The following is a 21324-nucleotide window of genomic DNA, read 5'->3' as shown; positions in this document are numbered from 1 at the left end:
TAATTAAATGAAAAATTAATAAAAAATTTATTTACTTTTAATTATATATAATTCAGCACACTTTAAATTTTTTTATAAAATTAAAAATGAGAAACTAAAAAAATTGAAAATTTTTTGAAACTGAAAATTTAATTATACCTTTTAATTTCAGTATTATGTATTATTGATAAATATTAACCAGTATCTTAAAATATTGCTTAACTATTCAAAAGTAAATAAAGAAATCATTAATACACCTTTTTTATAAAAGAAAATATTAAAGATATAGATATTTTGACATAGATAAAATATTAATTATAGTTTATATATTATAATTTTAAATGGTTGATAAAGAAAATGGAAGAAGCAAAGGAGAGTCAATCTTTATCAGTACATTTCAGGTCTAGTGAGATTTTGAGTTTATTTTTATGACGAAAGAATATAATACGCGTTGGGAAGCAGTAACATTGTTTCTTGAAAAAAAATTGTGTTATACTTTATTAGTATTCAAAGAGTTTAATTTGAATATACTATTAATATAAAAAATTATATTATTAATCAACTGTAAATTGTGGTAAATATATTTTCAAAATGATTATTAGAAGATTTAATAATTTTAATAATATTATAATACTGAAATTAAAAGGTATAATTTAAACATTTATTAATTTTTATTATAATAATTTAAAAATTATATCTATAATTTTATTTTAATTTATTTATAATGTCTGAATTTTATGCTATACAACTCACATTTTGAATTTTGTTAAAGTGTGAGTTTAAAGATTTAAAAGTAATAAATTTTTAATAAATATATTTATCACATTAAAATTATAAAATTGTGATAAATATTTTTGATAAAAAATTATTATTTTGAAATACTTAAATTTAAATTTTAAAAAAGTGAAGATAACAATTTATATATTTATAACATGTGAATGTGATATGTGAAAGAGACTTGTTGCTTTTGTGATATGTGGTGGGTGATGGCACTCAAACGTTCGGGATTGGGTGTATTGCGTTTTTGCCAGATGTTGGTATCCGACCATAAAACAATCAAGTTGCTCCACTCATTACACGTGTATCCCACGATCAACTAAATCGTTTTGATATTTTTTTTTAATTATTTTTTAAAATAATTATTATTAAAAAGGTATTTTATAAAATAAATACTAATATATATAATACTTTAATTATAAAATTATTTCATATTTTTTATTTCATAAAAATAAGTTTTATACAATATACCCATTATCCAATATCGGACGTCTCCAGAATCTTCCGTAGGGTACTTTTATATTATTATAATATTTTATAGATTTTGTTAATCATTAAAGTAGAGAATAAATAATTAATAATAATAAAATTTATTAAAAAAATATATTTATTATATTTTTATAAGTTTAATATAATAAATATATATCTTTTTTATAAAAATTTTCTATTTATAAATACTCAAACTTAACTTTAAGAATTAAAGTTAACAAAATCACAATACCTTATAAAATAGGAGAGTATTTTATATTTTTTTATATATAGAATAATTATGACCATTAAATTTATATTTTTATAATAGTATAATAGTTAAAAAAATTATATATAATAAAAAAATTATGTATAATGATTTTTATTAAAAATTATAAAATAAAAAATTAATAAATTAATAGTATAAAATTTTTAATTTTTAATAATAATAAATTTATTATAATTAATATAAAAAAATAAACTTTTAAAATAGTCTTTCAAATAACAATAATTGTGTATATTAGTTTTATATTGATTTAAATAGTCATGATAGTTCCTCCTATATTGCATAGATAAATTACTATCATTAATAAACTTTTGAAAAATGCTAACTTTTCTATTAAGTACTAAAGCAATATTGTTTCATACATTTTCTACTTTCTTTTTTTATCCTTTTCTGAGTCATGTTGTTTGTGGTGGTCTATACTTTAAAGTCGTTGTAACATCTCTTTCTTTTTTTTCTACCTTTAGAACTACATCGTTCATGCTGGTTCATGCTCCTAAAGCTTTCACCACATTCATTTCTTTTTTTTTTTTAAATCTATTCATTGTTTGATCTAGTGTACTACTTTATTTTTATTTTAGATGAAATATTTGTTAACATGTTTTACTAATAGTCTAATCGATACAAAATATATTATAACATTAATAGATATGAAAATAGTCGTCTCACATTAAGAGAGTTGAAACGTGCAAACATAATTGATGCAATGCATCACACTGATCAAGAAGAAGACATTAACAAGGGTTTGAGATAAATATACTATCATTATCATTAATTGTATGGAAAGGGTCATAAAAAGTTCGTGACAATATGTAAACAGGGGATGTATGATAGGGGCAGTTAAGAAGGTTGTGATTTAGGTTTTAAAAAATACTTGTATCTAATCTCGTACCCGAGCAGATAGTAACTTTAATTTTTATACTTATAGTCTCTGCGTACTCATATATCTATAAATGCACTCGTTTAAGAAAAAAACACTTATAAAGAAAAATATGTTTATATAACTTACAAAAATTCAATGTGTAGTTGCCAAATAAAGTATAAGTATAGATAGAAAATAAATATTTAAAGATTAAAGTTGTTAAGTGTATCTGTGAATACTAATTTTTGCATCACTGGAATGGCCTCCAAATTTTTTTAATTTATAAAAATAAAATAAAATTATTTTACAGAAAAATGTAAAATTTTGAAAAAAGAGAAGATCGGATCATGAAAATGGAAGTCTTGTACCGTGTAAGTTTACACTACAGTTTCAAAACTGACTCCATACATAAGAAAGGAAAACTCAGAATTTTGACATTTTGTAAAAAAATCCTAAAACGTGAGATGGAAGGAGGTATAAAAGATCAATATCAGAAATGAAAAAATTAAGAAAGTGACAAAATCTGTTAAAAAGAAGAGGAAGATCTGGAAAAGAGGGGACAGCAACCATTTTTGAGAGAAAAAATGGAAAAATCTTAGAGAGATATGAGAGAAAGGGGAAAGGAAAGATCAGAAATAAAAAGAAGAAAAATTCATTATCGACTTCAGATATTTCTTGCTTGCTTTATTACTTTGTTCGTAGTTGAATACCTTTGAAGAACAACAAGTGATAAAAATAAAATGTTTTCGGAAGAGCTGGGTAAATGAGAGATGGAAGGAAAATATTAAAATCAAATTGTGAAACCACCATTATTACTTTTGCTATACATTTTAATAATATAATATGATGCTATTTGATAATATTGATTTGAAAAGGGCCTAGAGTCTAGACCACGAAAATGCTACCTACTCATGAAGGGCCAAGACTTCCATCAACTTTTCACCTTTTTATTTTCTTCTATTTTTTTAAAATTTTCTAATGGAAAGTTTTGTTCCAACTCTATTACGATTACCTCTGCAGCATATCTCTCAACTTTTACTTTCCTTTCATTTACGTCTTTTATCTTAAATGTTTTATTTTTATTTTCTTTTTCCTTTTTTTTTTACTTTTAGATTTTTAAGTTTTGTTTGACTTCTTTTTTTCCTTTTGTTAAAAGAGTGAACATTATTATTTTTATTATTCTTATCTCAGATTATATTTTAGTGATACAGTTTATCTTAAATAATATATTTTATTTATTTATTTTATTTTATTTTATTTTATTATTACCTTTTTATTAATTCTCTTAGTTTTATTTTATTCTAATATAAACAATAATATTTTCTTTAATTTTCTTTTATATTATCTCATTATTTTTGCTTTAGTTATTATGTTAGTCACTTATCATTTAAAATTATTATTATTATAATTATAGTTGTTGTTGTTGTATATTTATAAAATATAGATAATGATTTAATTTATATTTATGGTTTATCTTTTTACATTATATTTATTTTATTTTATTTTTTTAATTAATAAATAATAATATAATTACATCAATTTATAATACTAATGTATAACTTCTTTATCGTCATTTATTATAAATTGATAAAATTTATGTGTACCTATGTTACCAAGACTTTATGCAATATTAATTTATCATGTATTGTCTTAAATTAATTAGTTAACCACTTTAATAATAAATCAAAATATATTTTCTTTCTAATTACTAATTTACTTAGTAATCAATCAACTAATTTAAATCTAAATTATTTTATTAATAAAATAATTTATAATGCTAATGTGTAGCAACTCTACCTTCATGCACTGTAAATTGTCAAAACCTATATGTACTAACGTTTCCTTAGGTTTTATACAATATAAATTTATCAAATAAAGTTTTATTTATTTTTTATTAAATATTTTTTTAATCAATTCAAATATATTTACTCCTTTCATTAAATAAGATTAATTTCATATTTTAAAATTTCTTGAATCATACTTCCAATTTTGATAAATTAAATAGTTAAACATTTCTTTACTTATTTATACAAATTTTTACAACATCGATGTGTAATTTACATTGTCTTTGATTATTCAATAAATTATAAGAGATTTATGTATAGCTTATTATTGCAATCGGGGTCACGATGGGACGGCAATGACAAGGAGTCGCTACCAAAGTTTATTAAAGAAAACATTGGAAATTTTTTTGATTAAAATAAAAAATTCGAAACTAAATTTGGGCTCGGGAGTCGTTTACGTGTAAAGAAGATATTAGCACCTTACTATGTCTGTTGGTTAAAACAGTTACCTTCTAATTAATTGTGCAAAATTTTATTTTAACTTTAAAAACATTTATTTCACTCTAAAAGAAACTAATTAATATTCTTTTTACTATTTTCAAATTTGTTATTATTTTTTTTTTTAGATTTATTTCTAATTTTTACAAATTTTTTAAGAGATTTTAATTTTATTTTTTAAAATAAAAATTATTTGAATTAAAGGAATGAGTTATTTGTAAAAATATTATTCTTTTTTTTTATTTTTGTATTAAAGAAATATATAGTAAAAAACTTATCTTAAAACTTTATTTTTTATTTTTTATTTTTTAAAATAAAATAAAAATTTCTTTTTTAAATTTTTATAAAAAAAATATGCTAGAAATTAATCTTAGTTTAAAACAATTTTAAAAATATTTTGAACCTGAAAAAATATTTTAAAAAAAAATTTGGACTTGACAAGTCCTACGTATCCTCCGTATGTAACATAGGAATTAAAGCTGTAGTTCTTTTTCAAAAATTATGTTTTGAATAAGTTTCAAAGATTTTCTTTCTTTCTTTCTTTCTTTTGTGAAAAAAACTTGATTTTTCTTTATTATTATCATTTTTAAGTAAATCCACTCCTGGACAAGGTTCAAGTTAGCACACGGCTACTCAATAAACCCTTACAATCCAAGCAACGTTGAAGGTAGATCCTCACTCTATCAAAATTACTTGGTCGTTGCGTGGATTCAAAAGACTCATTTTTTTATAATAATGCAAAATTGATATACCTTTTAATATAAAATTTTTGCACGCAAAAAAATAAACAAACGAGAGACATACAAAACAAATAAATAAATACAAGAGCAAACAAAAATGATGAGTAAATAACTCTTATTCAATTTAGGAAATAAGTTTTTCTTTAGGTTAAGATATGTAAAGAAATTAGGAGTTTTAGAATTTATGAAAAGAAAGAATTTTTAAGATTTGGAAAAATTAAATTTTTATAATTTTCTAAAACTTAGATCCTAATAAAGGCTTCCTTATTTTTCGATGACCAGGAATTAGATTTTTTTTTTAATCCATTTTCCTAAAAATCTACTAACTACTTTGACCATTTTTAAATCTGATTTTACATTTAAAAATTGAAAATTTAAATTTAAATTTTAAATTAGTTTTTTTTATCTATTTTCTTAACCTCTTAAAAAAATTCTTATATTTAATTTTTTGTTTTGAAATTTATTTTTGACAGGGACCTGGATAAAATTGGGTATTCACGTTATCTTAAATTCTCTTTCAATGTTAATTATAATCAAAATTCAAATTCAAATACTTCATTTACGAATAAAATATTTATAACGATTTGTAATATGATTGTGTGATATTCCTTCACCTTCCGTATCATTTCTCGTAGGATATGTGTATAACCGCATTATCTCATATTCTAAATATTATTTTATAAATTCTCAAAATGAATCTTCTTTATTAAACTTAGTTTTAATCAACCAATTTCATAATTTTTTAGATAGAACTACGTAACTTTGAGTTCTCATGGCACCCAGGGATACGTAGGAGCAAGAACTGGACCTGTCAAGTCCAAATAATTTTTAAAATAACCCAAATAATATCTCAATAAATAATATTTCTTCTTCTAAAATAAAAATAATTAATGTTTAGGGATTAAATAAATATTTTTCAGAATTTAAATAAATTTACACAATTAATTTAAGGTAACCGTTTTTAAATGGACGTTGTAGGGTGTTAATACCTTCCCTACACGTAAATGACTCCTGAACTCATTTTTGGTTTTAAAGATCATATTATATTTAAGTTTTTCCAAGGTTTTTCTTAAAATAAACTTTGGTGACGACTCCTCTGATATTTTTGAAAACGTTTTTCGCCATACCGTTGTGACTACCCGGTTGCGGCAATATCTTAATATAACAATTTTCTAAACTAAAGTATTTAGAAACTATAAGCAAAATTAAACAAACAAATAATTTGCTAGCAATGATCCTATCTTGTATGAAATTTGATCGAACCACAAAAATACTAAATTAGGCAATGACGAGATAAATCTGCACAATAGGGGGTCAACTGTTAAACGACAACGAAGAATGGATATATAACACATTCTTTTTTTTTTAAATATGAAATTTAAAGAAAAATAATGGATTTAATTGAATGGAAATAAATGATAAGAATATTATTATTTAAATTCAATATATTATAGTTGTGCTTGTAACGCACATATTGCATAAAAAAATATTATGTCAAATTAAAATATAAAATATAAATATTTTTAATAAATAATAAACCTACTTAATATTAAGTGATTGTAAAATTTATAAAATATTTATAATATATTTATTATTTATCATTCACTTTATGATTTAAATATTAATATGATTTTATTTAAAAAAAAATATGTGTGAAAAATATTTTGTGTCATATATAAATAAATTTTAAAAAAAAAGTTAATCTTATAATAATTAAATTGTATAGCCTAGTTAAATAATATAAAACAGTGAAGAAAATTTTCTATTAAAAATATGAAAAAAAATAATTTTTATGATTTACTTTAGTAGTAAATATATTTTTATGTTAATCTTATAAAATAACTATTTATGTATTATGTAAATATCTATTTTCTATTAGATATATTTGTATATATTTATATATGCATTCTTTTATTTTCAGTAACATATTTATTTATATAAAATTTTTCAACCTCTTATTTTACATAGAAAAAATTGGAAAGAGAGAACTATAAATTGAAAGACAATATTACTCAAATTAAAAAATTTGTCCATTAAAAAAATATAATTATATTTTTAGTCCCTATAAATAATAGACATTTTGTGATAAGTCTATATAAAATTTTTTGTTATAATTTAATTTTGAAAAGTTAATCCTGGTGTTAACTCTCTTTTATTAAGTGCTAAATTTGCTTAGCACTTCCATGTAATACACATGCTACATTATTTATTTATTATTATTTAAAATTAATATTTACAAATAAGTCTCTGAACATATTTTACATAATTATCAATGACTCTCTCTTCTTCCTTTTCCCCTCACCTCACCCTCCCCACTCCTCTCCATTCATGCTACCCACCTATCTCACCCCTTCCTCAACCCCAACTCCAACACCCTCCCCTCCCCACTACCCACCTCAACCTCAACCCCAACTCCAATCCCTACCCTTACATCCTTCTTGCTATCTACCCCAACCCCACATTCCTCTCCTCTCCCTCTCCACTATCCACCCCACTTTTTCCTTAACCCCAACTCAATCTTGCACCCTCATCCTCACCTCAACCCTACACGCTCTCATTCTATTCTCTACTCCCCTCTTCCCAACACTTTTCCCCACCTTATTCTCGACTCCATAATCAGTACCTTGTAAGTATCACTTGAATTGTCATAGCCAAAGCTCAATGACACACACCAACTAAAGCATAATATTTGACTTTCTAAGGGTTAAGATATTCGTTACAAAATTGGACATAGACTTCATCATATGCATTATTCTCACCAAATAAGACTATAACCCTTAAATAGACCAATCCATTGTAGGTTCTGATAATGTCGATGGGGTTATCAAACTTACATAGAACCTCACCTTCATGAATGGTGAAAGATGGGTGCTCCAATAAATGTTGGACGGGATGGGGTTGGAGTGGTGTGAAAGGGAAGGGGAAGGGGTGGATGCGAGAATGAGGTTAGGGGAGGGGAGGAAGGAAGTACAAGAGGAAGGGGAAGGGTGTGTGGGGAAGGGGAAGAGAAGGAGGAGGGGAAAGAATTTTTTGCAAATATAAAAAATGTGTTTAGATACTTATTTACAAATATTAACATTTAATAGAAGAGAATTGACAATAGAGAATAAATGTTAAATTTTTAACTTTTCAAGTACTAAATTTTAACAAAATTTTTTATAAGAACTTCTTACAAAATGCTCAATATTTATAGTGATAAAAAAATAATTTTGCCCTACAAAAGAACTGAGTAGAAAAGATAAAACATGAAATTATATAAAAAATAGTGAAATATTTATCTTAACCAATATTTCACAAAAGCATCCATGGATTTTTTTTTTTCTTAAAAGTAGGTTGAGTACTTATTTTCCTGAATTCTCATTTACTCTATTATTCTCTGCCGTGTAAACTAGAGAAAGAGTTAATTATTTATTACAAAATAACATGGATAAATTAAAATAAAAATAATATTTGAAAGAGAAAGTAGAACAATATTTTTAGTTACTATAATGTATTTTGCAAGAAAATTCTCCTTTTTTGCAATACTTGTTAGTATTATATTTTAAAATCAAATATTAGTATTTACTTGTTGGCTTCAATATGGAAGTCTACAACAATACTGTCTAAACACATGTTCTGTAAAAAAAAATGATAAGAAAAAAATAAAGAAAATAAAATCTAATTTTTTGAAGATGACTTGATGGTTAATATTTGTTTTGCTAAATAATGAAAAAAAAAATGTATACCAAATGTGTGTAAGCAGTAAAAAAAAAAAATCAATGAATTATGAATGCTATCCATCATACAAAAAAATAAATCAATGTTATATACAATCGCTTATAAAGAAAAATATGTTTATATAACTTTATATGAGTAACATAATAATACAAAATTTTAATACATAGTTATAAAATAAAGCTCAAGCATATATAAAATTTTAGATAAATAGTGTAATTAATAATATATATATATATATATATATATAGGTACCCATACTCAATACCTACATTCATCTCTATTAAAATTTGCAGGTATTCTTCTTATACCAATATTGTACTCGTTTAGTAGATAAATACTCTACTTGTGGATAAATTTTGCGAATATCCATCAAGTTCTTTACTCATTATCATTCTTAATGTGGTTGAGAGAGGGAAGACAAGAAGGAACATCAAAGATGAGAATAATGATCATAACACAAAATCGATAGATTAGATTAGTCTTAAATGAAACAATGTTGTTTTATAATCTACATATCATTTTAATGACAAAACATTCTTCTAGCGTCTGTTAACTGCAAAGTCTTAATTGTATAACAAACTAATGTATGAAAGACTAAGAAACAATTTAAATAGGTAAAGAACTAATATGAATGATTTCCACTATCTAAGTGATTAATTTAAGAGTTTACTTGTCCAAGAAGTAACACATTTATTTAAAAAATCACATGCTAACAAAATTTAATTATTGAGATTTGTTTTCATTTTCTTAAAAAAGAATTATCATTTTAATGTTTTTATATTAATTTTTATTGTTTATATTTTTATATAAAATAATTTTTTTAAAAATAACTATAAATTGCTTTTATTACCTATATTTTATTAAATTTTAGATAAAAAAACTTATTAAAGTGTTTTTATTTTTATATGATTTAAAAATAAATATAACATTTATTTTAATATAGATAAAGGAGGTATCGAATAAAATTAAATTAATGTATGGAAAATAATCTAACAGTTTGTTTATAATAAAATATATGCTAAAAAATTAAATAGCGTAAAAATAAGTGATTCACGATAATATGTATTGATTTCTTTGTATATATATATTTAAAAGGGAAAAGTTGGTTTTATTTTATACTTTTCTTTCTCTTTGTTATGAAATGGATTGATATTATTTATTAACTCCATTATTTCAAAAGGATAAAATATTAAATTTTAGTGTCCTACTGATTAAAGAATTGAAGGTAAAATTTTTATTAAAAAGTACAGAAAGAATATATTAATAATATTTTTTGAAAAAAAAATATTATCTTTAATTTGTAATTAATACCTTTCAGGCATTAATTAACATTTATCTTAATTTTATATATGACTTTTTAATATATTTAGAATATGTTTGTTTTAACATTAAAAAGACACCAAATCAATTAGAGGAAATCGACCCAAAAGAAGAAAAAAAAAGCTACCACTGCCACCTTTATAGCAATCCATGCCTTTAAGTATATAATTAATCTTACCCAATTTTTCTTATACCAAAATTCTTTCAACAAGTTTTGAATTCTTCTACTGAATATAAAAATTTCTCACATGACACCTTATTGACAACTATGCTATTTCTCTCTTTAACAAGAGAGCTGTTCCCAGTTTCTTTGATGTCGTTTTCTTTCAAATAAAAGGAAAAAGAGAACAAAGAGCTATTAACTTGAACAAGTTTTCTTCATTAATAAACAAAATACGTGTCTCAACTATCTATATATCCAGATTGCATCTTTAAACTTTACATGTGTAAAAATTATAATATTTATTTTTCCGACATCGTAGATTATTATTATTTTGCGGCTTACATTCTACACTCTATCCATGTCTCGATGGGGACATACATGTTTAGATATGGTAACAGATATGTTTGGACTCACACGAACAGAATTAATACGTTATTTAGGTAATAATTTTTTTATTAAAAATTATATTCAGAAAGATAATTAAGGAATTAAAATAAATTTTTTAAAAGAATATTATTATATTTTCCACAATTTTTAATATATTTTTAACAAAGATATTTTACTTATTGATTTTTAATTAATATGTTAAAACAGCGTTAACTTGATACTTATTCCTTTTATTGTTGTCCTTCCATTTGCCTTTTTGAACATATTGTAAAAGCCAACTATTGAAGAACATTCGTGTACTGAATGAATTGATGGGTTGGCCTTCCTAGAAGGATCACGAGACCCCAGAGGATGTCTTTTGCAATTGTTAAACATAATGAATGTGTGTTTTTGTTCGTGTTTTCTTTTTTAAATATAATTTATTTATTTTAATTTTTAAATTATGATAAATCAGAATTTTTCTTAGAAATAATCCAAAAACCAATTTCATTAAATAAAATAAATAACTGCTAAAAGGGTAAATAACGTAAAAATATATCCATATTAGAACCTACACTATGCTTTTTAAGGACCAATGGATACGGATGATAATTCGACCCATATTCAATAGATACTCAAAAAAATATATTTACAATGAATAGATAAATTATTCATTAAACATGCATGAGTTTAGATAATTATCTCCAAAATTTAATAAAGATAGGTGCATGTCAATTTCAAAAGAAGTGTATAATAAAATTTATTATAATTAATATATATATATATATATATATATATATATATTTGTAACTCTTAGTAATAAAATAGTAATAACACGCTAAATATGTAAATATAAATTTTTTATATATTGATAAAATTTAGTAGCAGAGACAGAAAGTATACATATTGAGATTAGAAAGCATAGATAAAAGGAAATTCTAAACTTACAGCACAAGGTTGATCAAGTACAAAAAAAGAAGAAAAGGATAAAAGAAAATGTTCAAAAAATACAACCACTCATTCTCATTTTTTCTTAATTATCATATGGTCTCATTTTCTCTCTACTTTGGTCCTCAACTTTCACCTTTTGCATTTCTCACGTTTATTGTGCCACAACTTTCTAAATTTAATTACCCCATCATTATGATTGCTCTCCATGTGTCTCCTCCTTTCCTTGTATTCTGTGATGCCTCCTATACTAGTATTAATGTTCCCTTCCATTAAAATGGACCTTGTTCCTAAGGTCAAAAGATGGAAAAGTTGCTGCATAAAAGAAATGGACTCCCATGTGCTAGCAAAAACAGGTAAATAAGCTTGCTGAATAAGGACCTGATCAAGCGAGTGCCCTTGTTTACAGATTCTTCTCAAGTCTATGAATGTCATGGGACAATGTTGGGGACCTTTTTCAACTATCTATTGGAAGGAGAAAATATTGCTGACTGGAATGGCCAACACACTTCTTAAGCAGCGAAATGTGAAAAAATAGAATGAATACAAGCAGTTGGTGGTAACCACCACCTATGCGCAACTGGTCTCATGTTCAATCACCGAAAAAGGACTAAAATATCGAAGATCAAGTTTCTGATGCTTGTGGGATCGAAGAGTGAACTGTCTATATGGTTGCAGCTTAACAAATACCAAATCTCCAATATGGAACTCCATATCCATCTGATTGCAATAAGCAAGTTGTTTCATGCGGTTCTATGCATGTGCTTATCCCTCTCCTCCAACAATTGAACCACTTCTATAGGTAATCCCTCCAATGGACGAATTAAACTCGGAGGTGGATGCCCATCACAACTTGAAATAGGGTCATATCTACAGAAGTATGATATGTAAAATTGTACCAAAACTTGACCAACGACAGAAACTTAAACCAATTACGAGGATAATCATATATGAAACAACAGAGGTACATTTCAATGTAACGATTAAGAACTTTCGACTGATCGTCGGTTTGCAGATGATAAGCGGCCCTCATAGCCAATGTAGTGCCTTGTGACTTGGATACAAACTGCCAAAACTGACTAGTGAATGTCTTATCCCAGTCAAAAACTGTAGATTAAGCATATCATGAAGTTTCACCATATCCTGAATGAACTGATCAGCCACAGTAACACTAGTAAAGGCAATTTTAAGGGGAATAAGGTGAGTATACAATTGACTGATAACCACCATGATGATAGTATAACCTTGGACCGGAAGAAGGCCAGTAACAAAATTTATTGTTATATCCTCCTAAATACGGTTTAGAATAGGTAACATAGTGAGAAGCCCCGCGGGTAAGGATTGAGAAGACTTCGCTTATTCACAAATTTGACATTGTTGCACATATTGCTTAACATGTTGCTTAAGACCATGCCAAAAAAACAGCGACAACAACCATTCGTAAGTGCGTAAAAAACCAGCGTGCCCCCCATAGGAGTATCATGAAATTCATTTACTAACTACAAAATCAGGGGAGACTGAGAAGGAAGAACCAAACAATCCTTCCAATACAATAAGCCATCATGGATATGGTAATGAGGCGGAGGCTGGCCAAGGCAACAATAAGCTAAAATAACATCGTATTTAGGATCAACAAGTAGTTCTTGATGCAAGGCAGGGAGGAAATCACAAGTAACCGTGGAGAGAGCAAAACAACTCACCCTAGACAAAGAATCTACACTCGCATTTTAATTGCCCAGTTTGTACTTAATCACAAATTTGTACCCCCATCAACTTATGCATCCATTGTTGTGTTCAAGAGTTTGGAGATCGTGATCAACCAATGATCTGTGTGTATAATAAACCAATGCTCCACCAAGTAATGATGAAATTTAGCAACTATTTCTGTAACCACGTACATCTCGCACACACAACCAAGGAGATAATTCTTTTGAAAAGAATGTAATTGGGTGGCCTTGTTAACTAAAAGTTACACCTACCCCAACACTAGAGGCATCAGTTTCTAATTCAAAAGGTGTTGTGAAATCAGGTAAGGCAAATATAAGGACTTGTGTAATAGTTTGTTTTGAGGCATTCCAAAGCTAGTTACATGGTTGAGTTCCAAATAAAAACCAATTGTGTAAAATTAGTAATTGAACTATCTAATGCAACTTCGGAGAATTAAATCTTTCCATTAAATTTTTCAATTAATTACACCATAATAAATTGATTATTCAATAGAAGTATCTAAAAACCCTTAATTTTTAAGAGTCAAAGACAAAAAAAGTTCAAACATTAACATGAATTTCAAACTTGGGTTCAACTGTGAGTTCTATTGGGAATGATAAGTAAATTCTTTATTTTCATTGAACTTAAAAGACGTACTTCAACTTAGATTCACTTATATTAGTAACATATCACCTTTTAAAATTTTAAACAAATACTATAGCTAAATTGATTAAACATTATATTGACTATTTTAACTAATAGTATATCAAAATTAAATTCGTTCTTTGAATAATAACTCTTCTGCACAATAACATTAATTTTTAAGAACAAATTATTTCATATTTCAATTAAACGAAGCCTTGTGTGATACTATGATATGAGATTATAATGGATAAGTTCTTGACTACACTCGTAGAACAAGGAACTAAATAATATTTTGTATTTAAAAAAAAAATTAAGTTAGTATGGATCAATTCTTTAACAAAATGCATTAAAATCAATCTCTAAATCAATTAATGATTATTTTAATCCCAAAAACTAAAAAAATAAATATAAAAATAAAAATTACTTCTATATAATTTTAAGAACTAAATCAACCAAAATTAACAGTTTCAAAAACTGTTTTGATATATCATTATTATTATTATTAACACTCATTCTTTTTATTCAGATATAGTAAAATGTTAACATCACAAAATTTGTGCCATCATATATGTATTTGTTTATTTATCTTTTGTATAATTTATAGTCAAACAAGCAATTATTTCTGTCTTTAACAATGACATCTCAGAAAGACAACATCAATATCCCAAAGAAACAATACCAAGATTTACAAAACCCGTAAAACATCACTTTTTAATAGTATACAAAATATCTATCTTAAATTGCTTTTTCTTTTTCTACACAAGTCAAGCCAGTGACAATAACTCCTTTAAAGAAATCAAATATCACCTTCCAGTAACAGAGATAGAAAGACAAAGTAGTAAGCTGTGTAACCAATCACCCATCCGAAGAATGAACCATGAATTCCATGGAAGATTAAAATATGAACTCATGCTATCACTTAATATGTTTAGGTTTACTTGTTTTAGAAAAATAACCACTTTTTTCTTGGTAAATTTTTTTAAAAAGAAATGATAAATTCTCACAAATAATCAGTTACGAAATACATGGTTAGATCATTATTCAACCAAAATGATAAAGTGCATATAAACACAATACTCAAGCATACTGAAATTCATGGTTAGATCATTATTCAACCAAAATCTACTTCAGTTCTTTGTAATATGACCAACTGGCCACTTGATCGTTCATGTGAAATCAATCTGTATTTGAAGTTAAAAACAAAAATTGTCTACTAGGCGTTCATACGAAATCATTTTAGCCAAGCTTCTACCTCAGCCACCACCTTTGAACAGCAGAAATAGGAGTTTTCAAGAATGGCGCATGGCGTTGAATGTATGGATTAATCGTCCTCCCAATTTGAGCCCAAACACTCTGATGGTAAGCCGCAGTAACAGGAACATGATACATGAGCTTCAATAGCTGCAGAAGGAAAGGCAAAGTTGGTGAATATATGTAATTAGTTAATAAAATTTATTATATTCATTTTAGTTTTGTAGCAGATTGATTGAGTTCAATGCAATACTTTTTATTGGAAGTTGGAGAACAAGAGCATTTCAAAGGTATACCCCCATTTGATAAATTATTTTCCAATTCTTTCTCCTTGGGGGAAAAATTCAAATTGTACAAACAAGCATAATATTTGTACTACATATATTCAGATAGCAATGAAACAAACCTGCCAGTACATAAACGTTTGTATTATGTTGCGCTGCCACCTGCATGCGTGGTTAAAAAATAAGGGTAGAATGAGGCAAACAATAAACTTTCATAGAAAAGGGATATGTAATATAGAAACATGAGGGAGAAAAGAAAAAGCTCGAGAAACTGACGAGAACAGTGAGATGATCAGCAGGAATCCAAGACCGATCTCAGCGTGTGATGTCAGTATGTTGAGGGTAGTACTGTTTGACTCCACCCAAACACAAGGCTCTTCCAGGTACTTCCTATTGGAGTAAAAAAGCAATAAAAAGATCTTAAATTAGATGTTAGATGTTAATGCCCATTAAGAAAATAGTGTCCTTAAAGGAGAATTGTGTGATTCAGTATATGGAGTTGAGCTAGGGGGAATTTGGGCACAAACAATTATCAACAATAAACAATTATGCATAGGGTTGTTAAGATAATTATTCAGACACTATTTGGTAGCAAGTAAATTACATGCTTAGGCAGTTAGGCCTTCCAGATCTAAAAATCTAATTATAGAAAAATGATCCGGACATTTCAACAGATAAAGCACAGAATACACATTAATTAAATAAGAAATTCCACAATTGGCTTTAGCCATTAAACTTCAATGTAAGACTCAACAAATGTCAAAATTTTAATTTAGAGTGACATTATAATTCTTCAGACCAAGCTGTTCTTTTAAACCAATGTTATATTCAGGAAGGTGCATATTCAAGAAAGAAAAAGATGAAGTAAAACAATAAAGTGCATGTTTCATTGTGGTTGCTAGTATAGAGATTTAAAAAATATTCACCTGTACAAGGTAGAGCGACTGAAATTACGTCTAAGGAACTTGGCAACATGTTCAAATGCCAAGCATAGGACAGGGATCAAAGCAACTGCAATGTAATGCAAACAGATTATCAAAAGCGGGCCATGGAAGTGACATATAGGAATGATAACATTACTTCCCTTCAAGAAGCAAACAAAGCATACAACGGGACTTAACTGACAAAGGAATACTCACATTTAAGGCAAAGATGTGACGTTACAAATGTAAGGCAGTAGATGAAGTATATGAAATCCTTTGAAGCAATTATTGTCTGAAAGTAAACTTGCAAGGCCTGCAAATTCCATGCCCTTGGCTTCTGCAATAGCCCAAGACAATGTAACAATGTATTACAGATAAAAGAATCACAAAATCATGAAAAAATCACTTGGCCCAGAATCACATTCAGAAGATAATGTTAACTGTAAAATCACTAAAAAGAACTCTTACCCCATATTGCGAGTACAATGCATACAGAGAGGAGCAAGTAGTGCCCATGAAAGAAAGCCGATAAGCTCTATGAGAAAGATGCTTCGGTACCAGTGGAATGGCTGCAAGGAAACCCACAACAAACACCTATAGAAAAATATTTAAATTAAAGGATCAGCATCAGAAATGATTCAGATCAACAAGTAAACAGTCTAAGAGGAAAAAAGAGTCATTTAACAAATAACTAGCCAAGTTCACAATTTTAATGCATCCCTTCCTAGTTCTGACATTTTTTTTTGGCCTTTTCTCCACAATTGCTCCACAAGGAGATTATACTAGTGATAAAATCAATTCTGATCTGCAGTAGCATACTAAGTAAAGTGTTTAGAGACATAATTACAAAAGAGAACTGAATAAAACAATCAGTCAAATGTGGTCATTACATCAGCAATACACAAATGGAGCATATCTTAACTAGAACATATGAATTTTTGCCTTCAATGTTGAAAAGTATGTACCCAAGCATTAACAGAAAATAGAATCGTCTGTCGATCCCATCGCAAAGGAGTAGGACTAGGACCTGCAGTTGCAGATGTCCCTGAATTTCTATTAGTTGATCCTGCCAAAAAATTCAACAAATACAATAAGACTCACTAAAGCGTCACAGAACAAACAAATATGATTACCGAGACATTCATCAACAAAAGTTTCTTATTCTAATTCTTTAAAAAATCTATGAGATTAGCAGAAATGAAATATTCACCAGAGCTTCTAGGGCGTGCTTGATTATTTGTTGGGGGTGGCGACGAAGATGTTGCCGATGGCCGTGCTGGCTGGGATGAACTTCCAACAGACATTGGTTCCACCACAAGATCAGGATCCTGTTCAGTATCCAATAGTTACAACCGATTAAATATGCTAGTGAAAATAACACACTCTCCTGATACAAATATACACTTCACAGCATCAAGATATGAAATCTTGCACGAGACTATACATGCAACCCTCCAAAACAATTCACAAGTAAAAATTAAACAATGAACCCACATGAATACTTACTAATTTACTAAAATTCACAAACAATCCAACAGTTACTTACAATCAATTTACTAATTCAGTGAAATTAGAATAAACATTAACTACTATCATTAGTGATTAAAAAGTAATAATTAATTAAGAAAAATGAAGTGAAATTTTGCAAGAAACCCCCAAACCCCATAGTGAGAAAGGAGAGTGACCCAATTGGGGAAAAGGAGAAAAATCGAAACTTGATTGAACATTGCGGGTGTGAGAAGAAAAACGCACAACGTAGCGCTGGTAGAACTTGCGCCTGAAGTGCGAAACGACGTCGGAGCGAGAGGTCATGTGGGGAGGGATGAGAACGTTGTTCCAATAATCTGGCCATCGAGAATCGTTGTCGTAGTCGTATGAATCCGCCGCTATTCGCTTCAGTTTCTGTGGATCTTCTCTCTCTTCACCCATTTTCACTCTGGTGTTGTTGTTCTTCTGCTACTGCTTCTACACACGCTCTCTCAGTGTGGACTTACTTGCATATATGTGTCGTTTCGTGCAATTTCTAAAGCTTAAACGCACCCTGACAAGTGTCGTTTACTTGGGGGCTAGTCAATGAGAAAGTGCAGGCAACTTCTTCTCTTAAAAGAAAAATCTTAGATACAATTCTTTGCTGTTTTTTATTTACTAAAATTATAATATTATTTTGGTACTTTATGATAATATTAAATAAAAATATTTATAAAAATAAAAAATTAATTAGACAGCAATACTTATAGTAAAATATATAAATTTATCTTAAAATTGCTATATTCTTTTGAATATTGATTATAGTTTGTGATCTCGAATTCAATTCAAATGTTAGACAATAAGTTTGTATTAAATAATTAAAATAAATAATTTTTTGTTAATAATAATTTTATTGTACTCAAATATGATTGTTATATTTAAATACATTTTTTTATAAGAAAAAAATAACTTATTTTTTATTTTAAAAAATTCTCTTCTTTAATTTTTTTAAAATTTGAAGAGAAAAAATTATTTTTAATTTACATAATTTTTTTTTTCTTTTACATATACTTATCTAAAAACTTACCATAACTGGGTGATGTCTTCCATATGATAAAAGATGGCACAAAATCCACTGGGCTGAGCTTTTGTATGTATCCCAATTACTCTTTTGAGGAGAATATGACAAGTCTCTCCCATCTTTCTCGCAACGATCTCTACGTAGGTACCCCTCTTTTCTATACTTTTACATTTTGTTTCAGTATCTGCAAAACTAATTCAAAAGTTTTTTTTTTAATAAAGGAAACAATAAAAATGTATTTTATTTAGAAACTAAAATAAAAAAATATGTATAAGGAGAAGAAAAAATAAAATACATATATATATAAATCAATCATAGATGCATTTTTATAAGTGTTGTTGATATTATTTTTTAAATAAAATAGAGTTTTTTTTTCAATAATTAATACAACAAAGTCAGCATTATATATAGATATATATTACTAAAATAAACTTTAATCATGTGAAAAGCACGTGAAGATCTGTACCTAAAATTTATGAATTATTCTAAAAATGAATTTTCGTTTATAAACTCATCCTAGTTTTGAGTTTGTTACGTAAATAAAAGAAAATAAATTAGATATTATGTATATCTCTCAATTTGAATATAAATGTTCAAATAAAATAAAATTTAATTAAAATTAATTTTTGTAAAAAAAAGTCAAATTAATTTTTCACTTAAAATTTAATAATTATTAAAAAATTCACTATAATTAATTTTGAATCGTTTAATAACAAAACATAAATCAATTTTAGTTCACATTGGCACATTTAAGTATTTAATTTAATTGTATTTATTAAAATTTAAAGTTGAGACCCCGTATTAAACTAAAATAATTCTTTATTTGATCCTGTAAAATTTTACTTTATAATTTATTCACTAAATATATATTATTAAATTAATTTTTTTAAAATCAATATTATATTACATAACTTTGGCAAATTTAATAAAGTTAATTAAGGTTATTTACTCTTTAATCATAATTATTTACTACTTAATTAAGATTATTCACCACTAAGTCAAAGTCATTTACTATTTAATTAATGTTATTTATAATTTAATTAATGTTATTTATAATTTAATTAAAATTATTCACCATTTAATCAAGATCATTCATCACTTAATCAAAATTATTCACCTAATAAAAAATTATTCTAGTTTAATATGTGATCTCAAATTTGAGTCTTAATAAATACAAATAGATTAAATACTAAAACGCATTTATATATATATATTAAAATCTACTATAATTAATTTTTATACTAAATTAAAATCTATTATGATCGACTTCTATATCGTAATAAAGCCTATCATAATAGTTTTCAAAAATTTACTATAACAGCTTAAAGTTTTCAGAAATCTACTATAACGTTTAAAAATTGATTATAATCAACTTAAGTAAAAGAGTTATTGAAATTTTGAATAAAAATTAATTTAAGTTGATTTATCTTTTACATGATAGTCAAGGACTTCTATTTTACTAAAATTAATACATTTATAAAAGATATATATAGTATATAATTTATTTTTTATTTATGTAAAAGATTCTTAATTTTTTTTATTGTAGGTACGAAATTGAAAAGAGAACTTTTAAGTAGGAAATAAAAAGCATTTAAAATTTTCATTAATTGAAATTTTTTACTTTTAAAATTTAACAAATTTGGTCTCACCCTGAAAATTTTGCTTTTAAGTTTGTGCGAATTTTGATTTTTTTAATTGAGTAGTATAGACTAAAAGACATTTTATTCGATTTAGTTCGTAAATATTTTAACCAAGTAAAACGCATGAGAATTTTAGGTGAAAAATGATAAAATACCATTTTTTTTATCCTCTGGTTGTTAGATCATATGGTTCTAAATTAAGTAAATAAAATAATTAATGAAAGTATATATAGATGGATAAATGTAGTCTTAAATTAAATTAAATAAAAAATGTGGGAGGTGATGCCTATTAACCGACAAGATATTTATTAGTCTATCAGACTTAACACAAAATCATCAGCAATCTCGTTAAGGGAAAAAAAAGGAAAGAACAATGAAAATAAATGATATCAGATGAAACAGAGAGGTGTGCATCATCGTC

At 26.3% G+C, this 21324-nt stretch overlaps 1 protein-coding gene across 2 annotated transcripts; it reads right to left on the bottom strand.

The window, feature by feature from the left end:
• Nucleotides 1-15228: 15228 nt before the first annotated feature.
• LOC113867478 lies at nt 15229-18699 on the bottom strand. Of its 2 annotated transcripts, XM_027502835.1 has the most exons (9): nt 18468-18699; nt 17926-18043; nt 17681-17781; nt 17184-17309; nt 16932-17052; nt 16719-16803; nt 16069-16182; nt 15915-15954; nt 15229-15658 (listed from the first exon to the last, which is right to left on the bottom strand). In XM_027502835.1, the coding sequence occupies exons 1-9, from the start codon at nt 18642-18644 to the stop codon at nt 15506-15508; spliced, it is 1035 nt and encodes a 344-aa protein (XP_027358636.1). In that variant the 5' UTR covers nt 18645-18699; the 3' UTR covers nt 15229-15505. The 2 variants fall into 2 exon arrangements, with proteins under 2 accessions (XP_027358636.1, XP_027358637.1); XM_027502836.1 differs by lacking the exon at nt 15915-15954 and having other exon boundaries at nt 15349-15658; nt 18468-18680.
• Nucleotides 18700-21324: the final 2625 nt, after the last annotated feature.

This window comes from Abrus precatorius, unplaced genomic scaffold (genome assembly GCF_003935025.1).
Source record: "Abrus precatorius isolate BTA unplaced genomic scaffold, Abrus_2018 Scaffold5, whole genome shotgun sequence".
NCBI lineage: Eukaryota > Viridiplantae > Streptophyta > Magnoliopsida > Fabales > Fabaceae > Abrus > Abrus precatorius.
Note: the sequence above shows the minus strand (reverse complement) of the source record. Positions and strands in the feature narration are given on the sequence as shown.

What these genes read in the sequence shown, in the direction of transcription:
- LOC113867478 (XM_027502835.1), bottom strand. Translation starts at nt 18,644, where the DNA reads ATGGGTGAAGAGAGAGAAGATCCACAGAAACTGAAGCGAATAGCGGCG. An exon ending in AGTTCTACCAGCGCTACGTT is followed by an intron (nt 18,044 to 18,467) that starts GTGCGTTTTTCT and finishes GATACTGAACAG; the next exon opens with GATCCTGATCTTGTGGTGGA. An exon ending in AGCACGCCCTAGAAGCTCTG is followed by an intron (nt 17,782 to 17,925) that starts GTGAATATTTCA and finishes ATTTTTTGGCAG; the next exon opens with GATCAACTAATAGAAATTCA.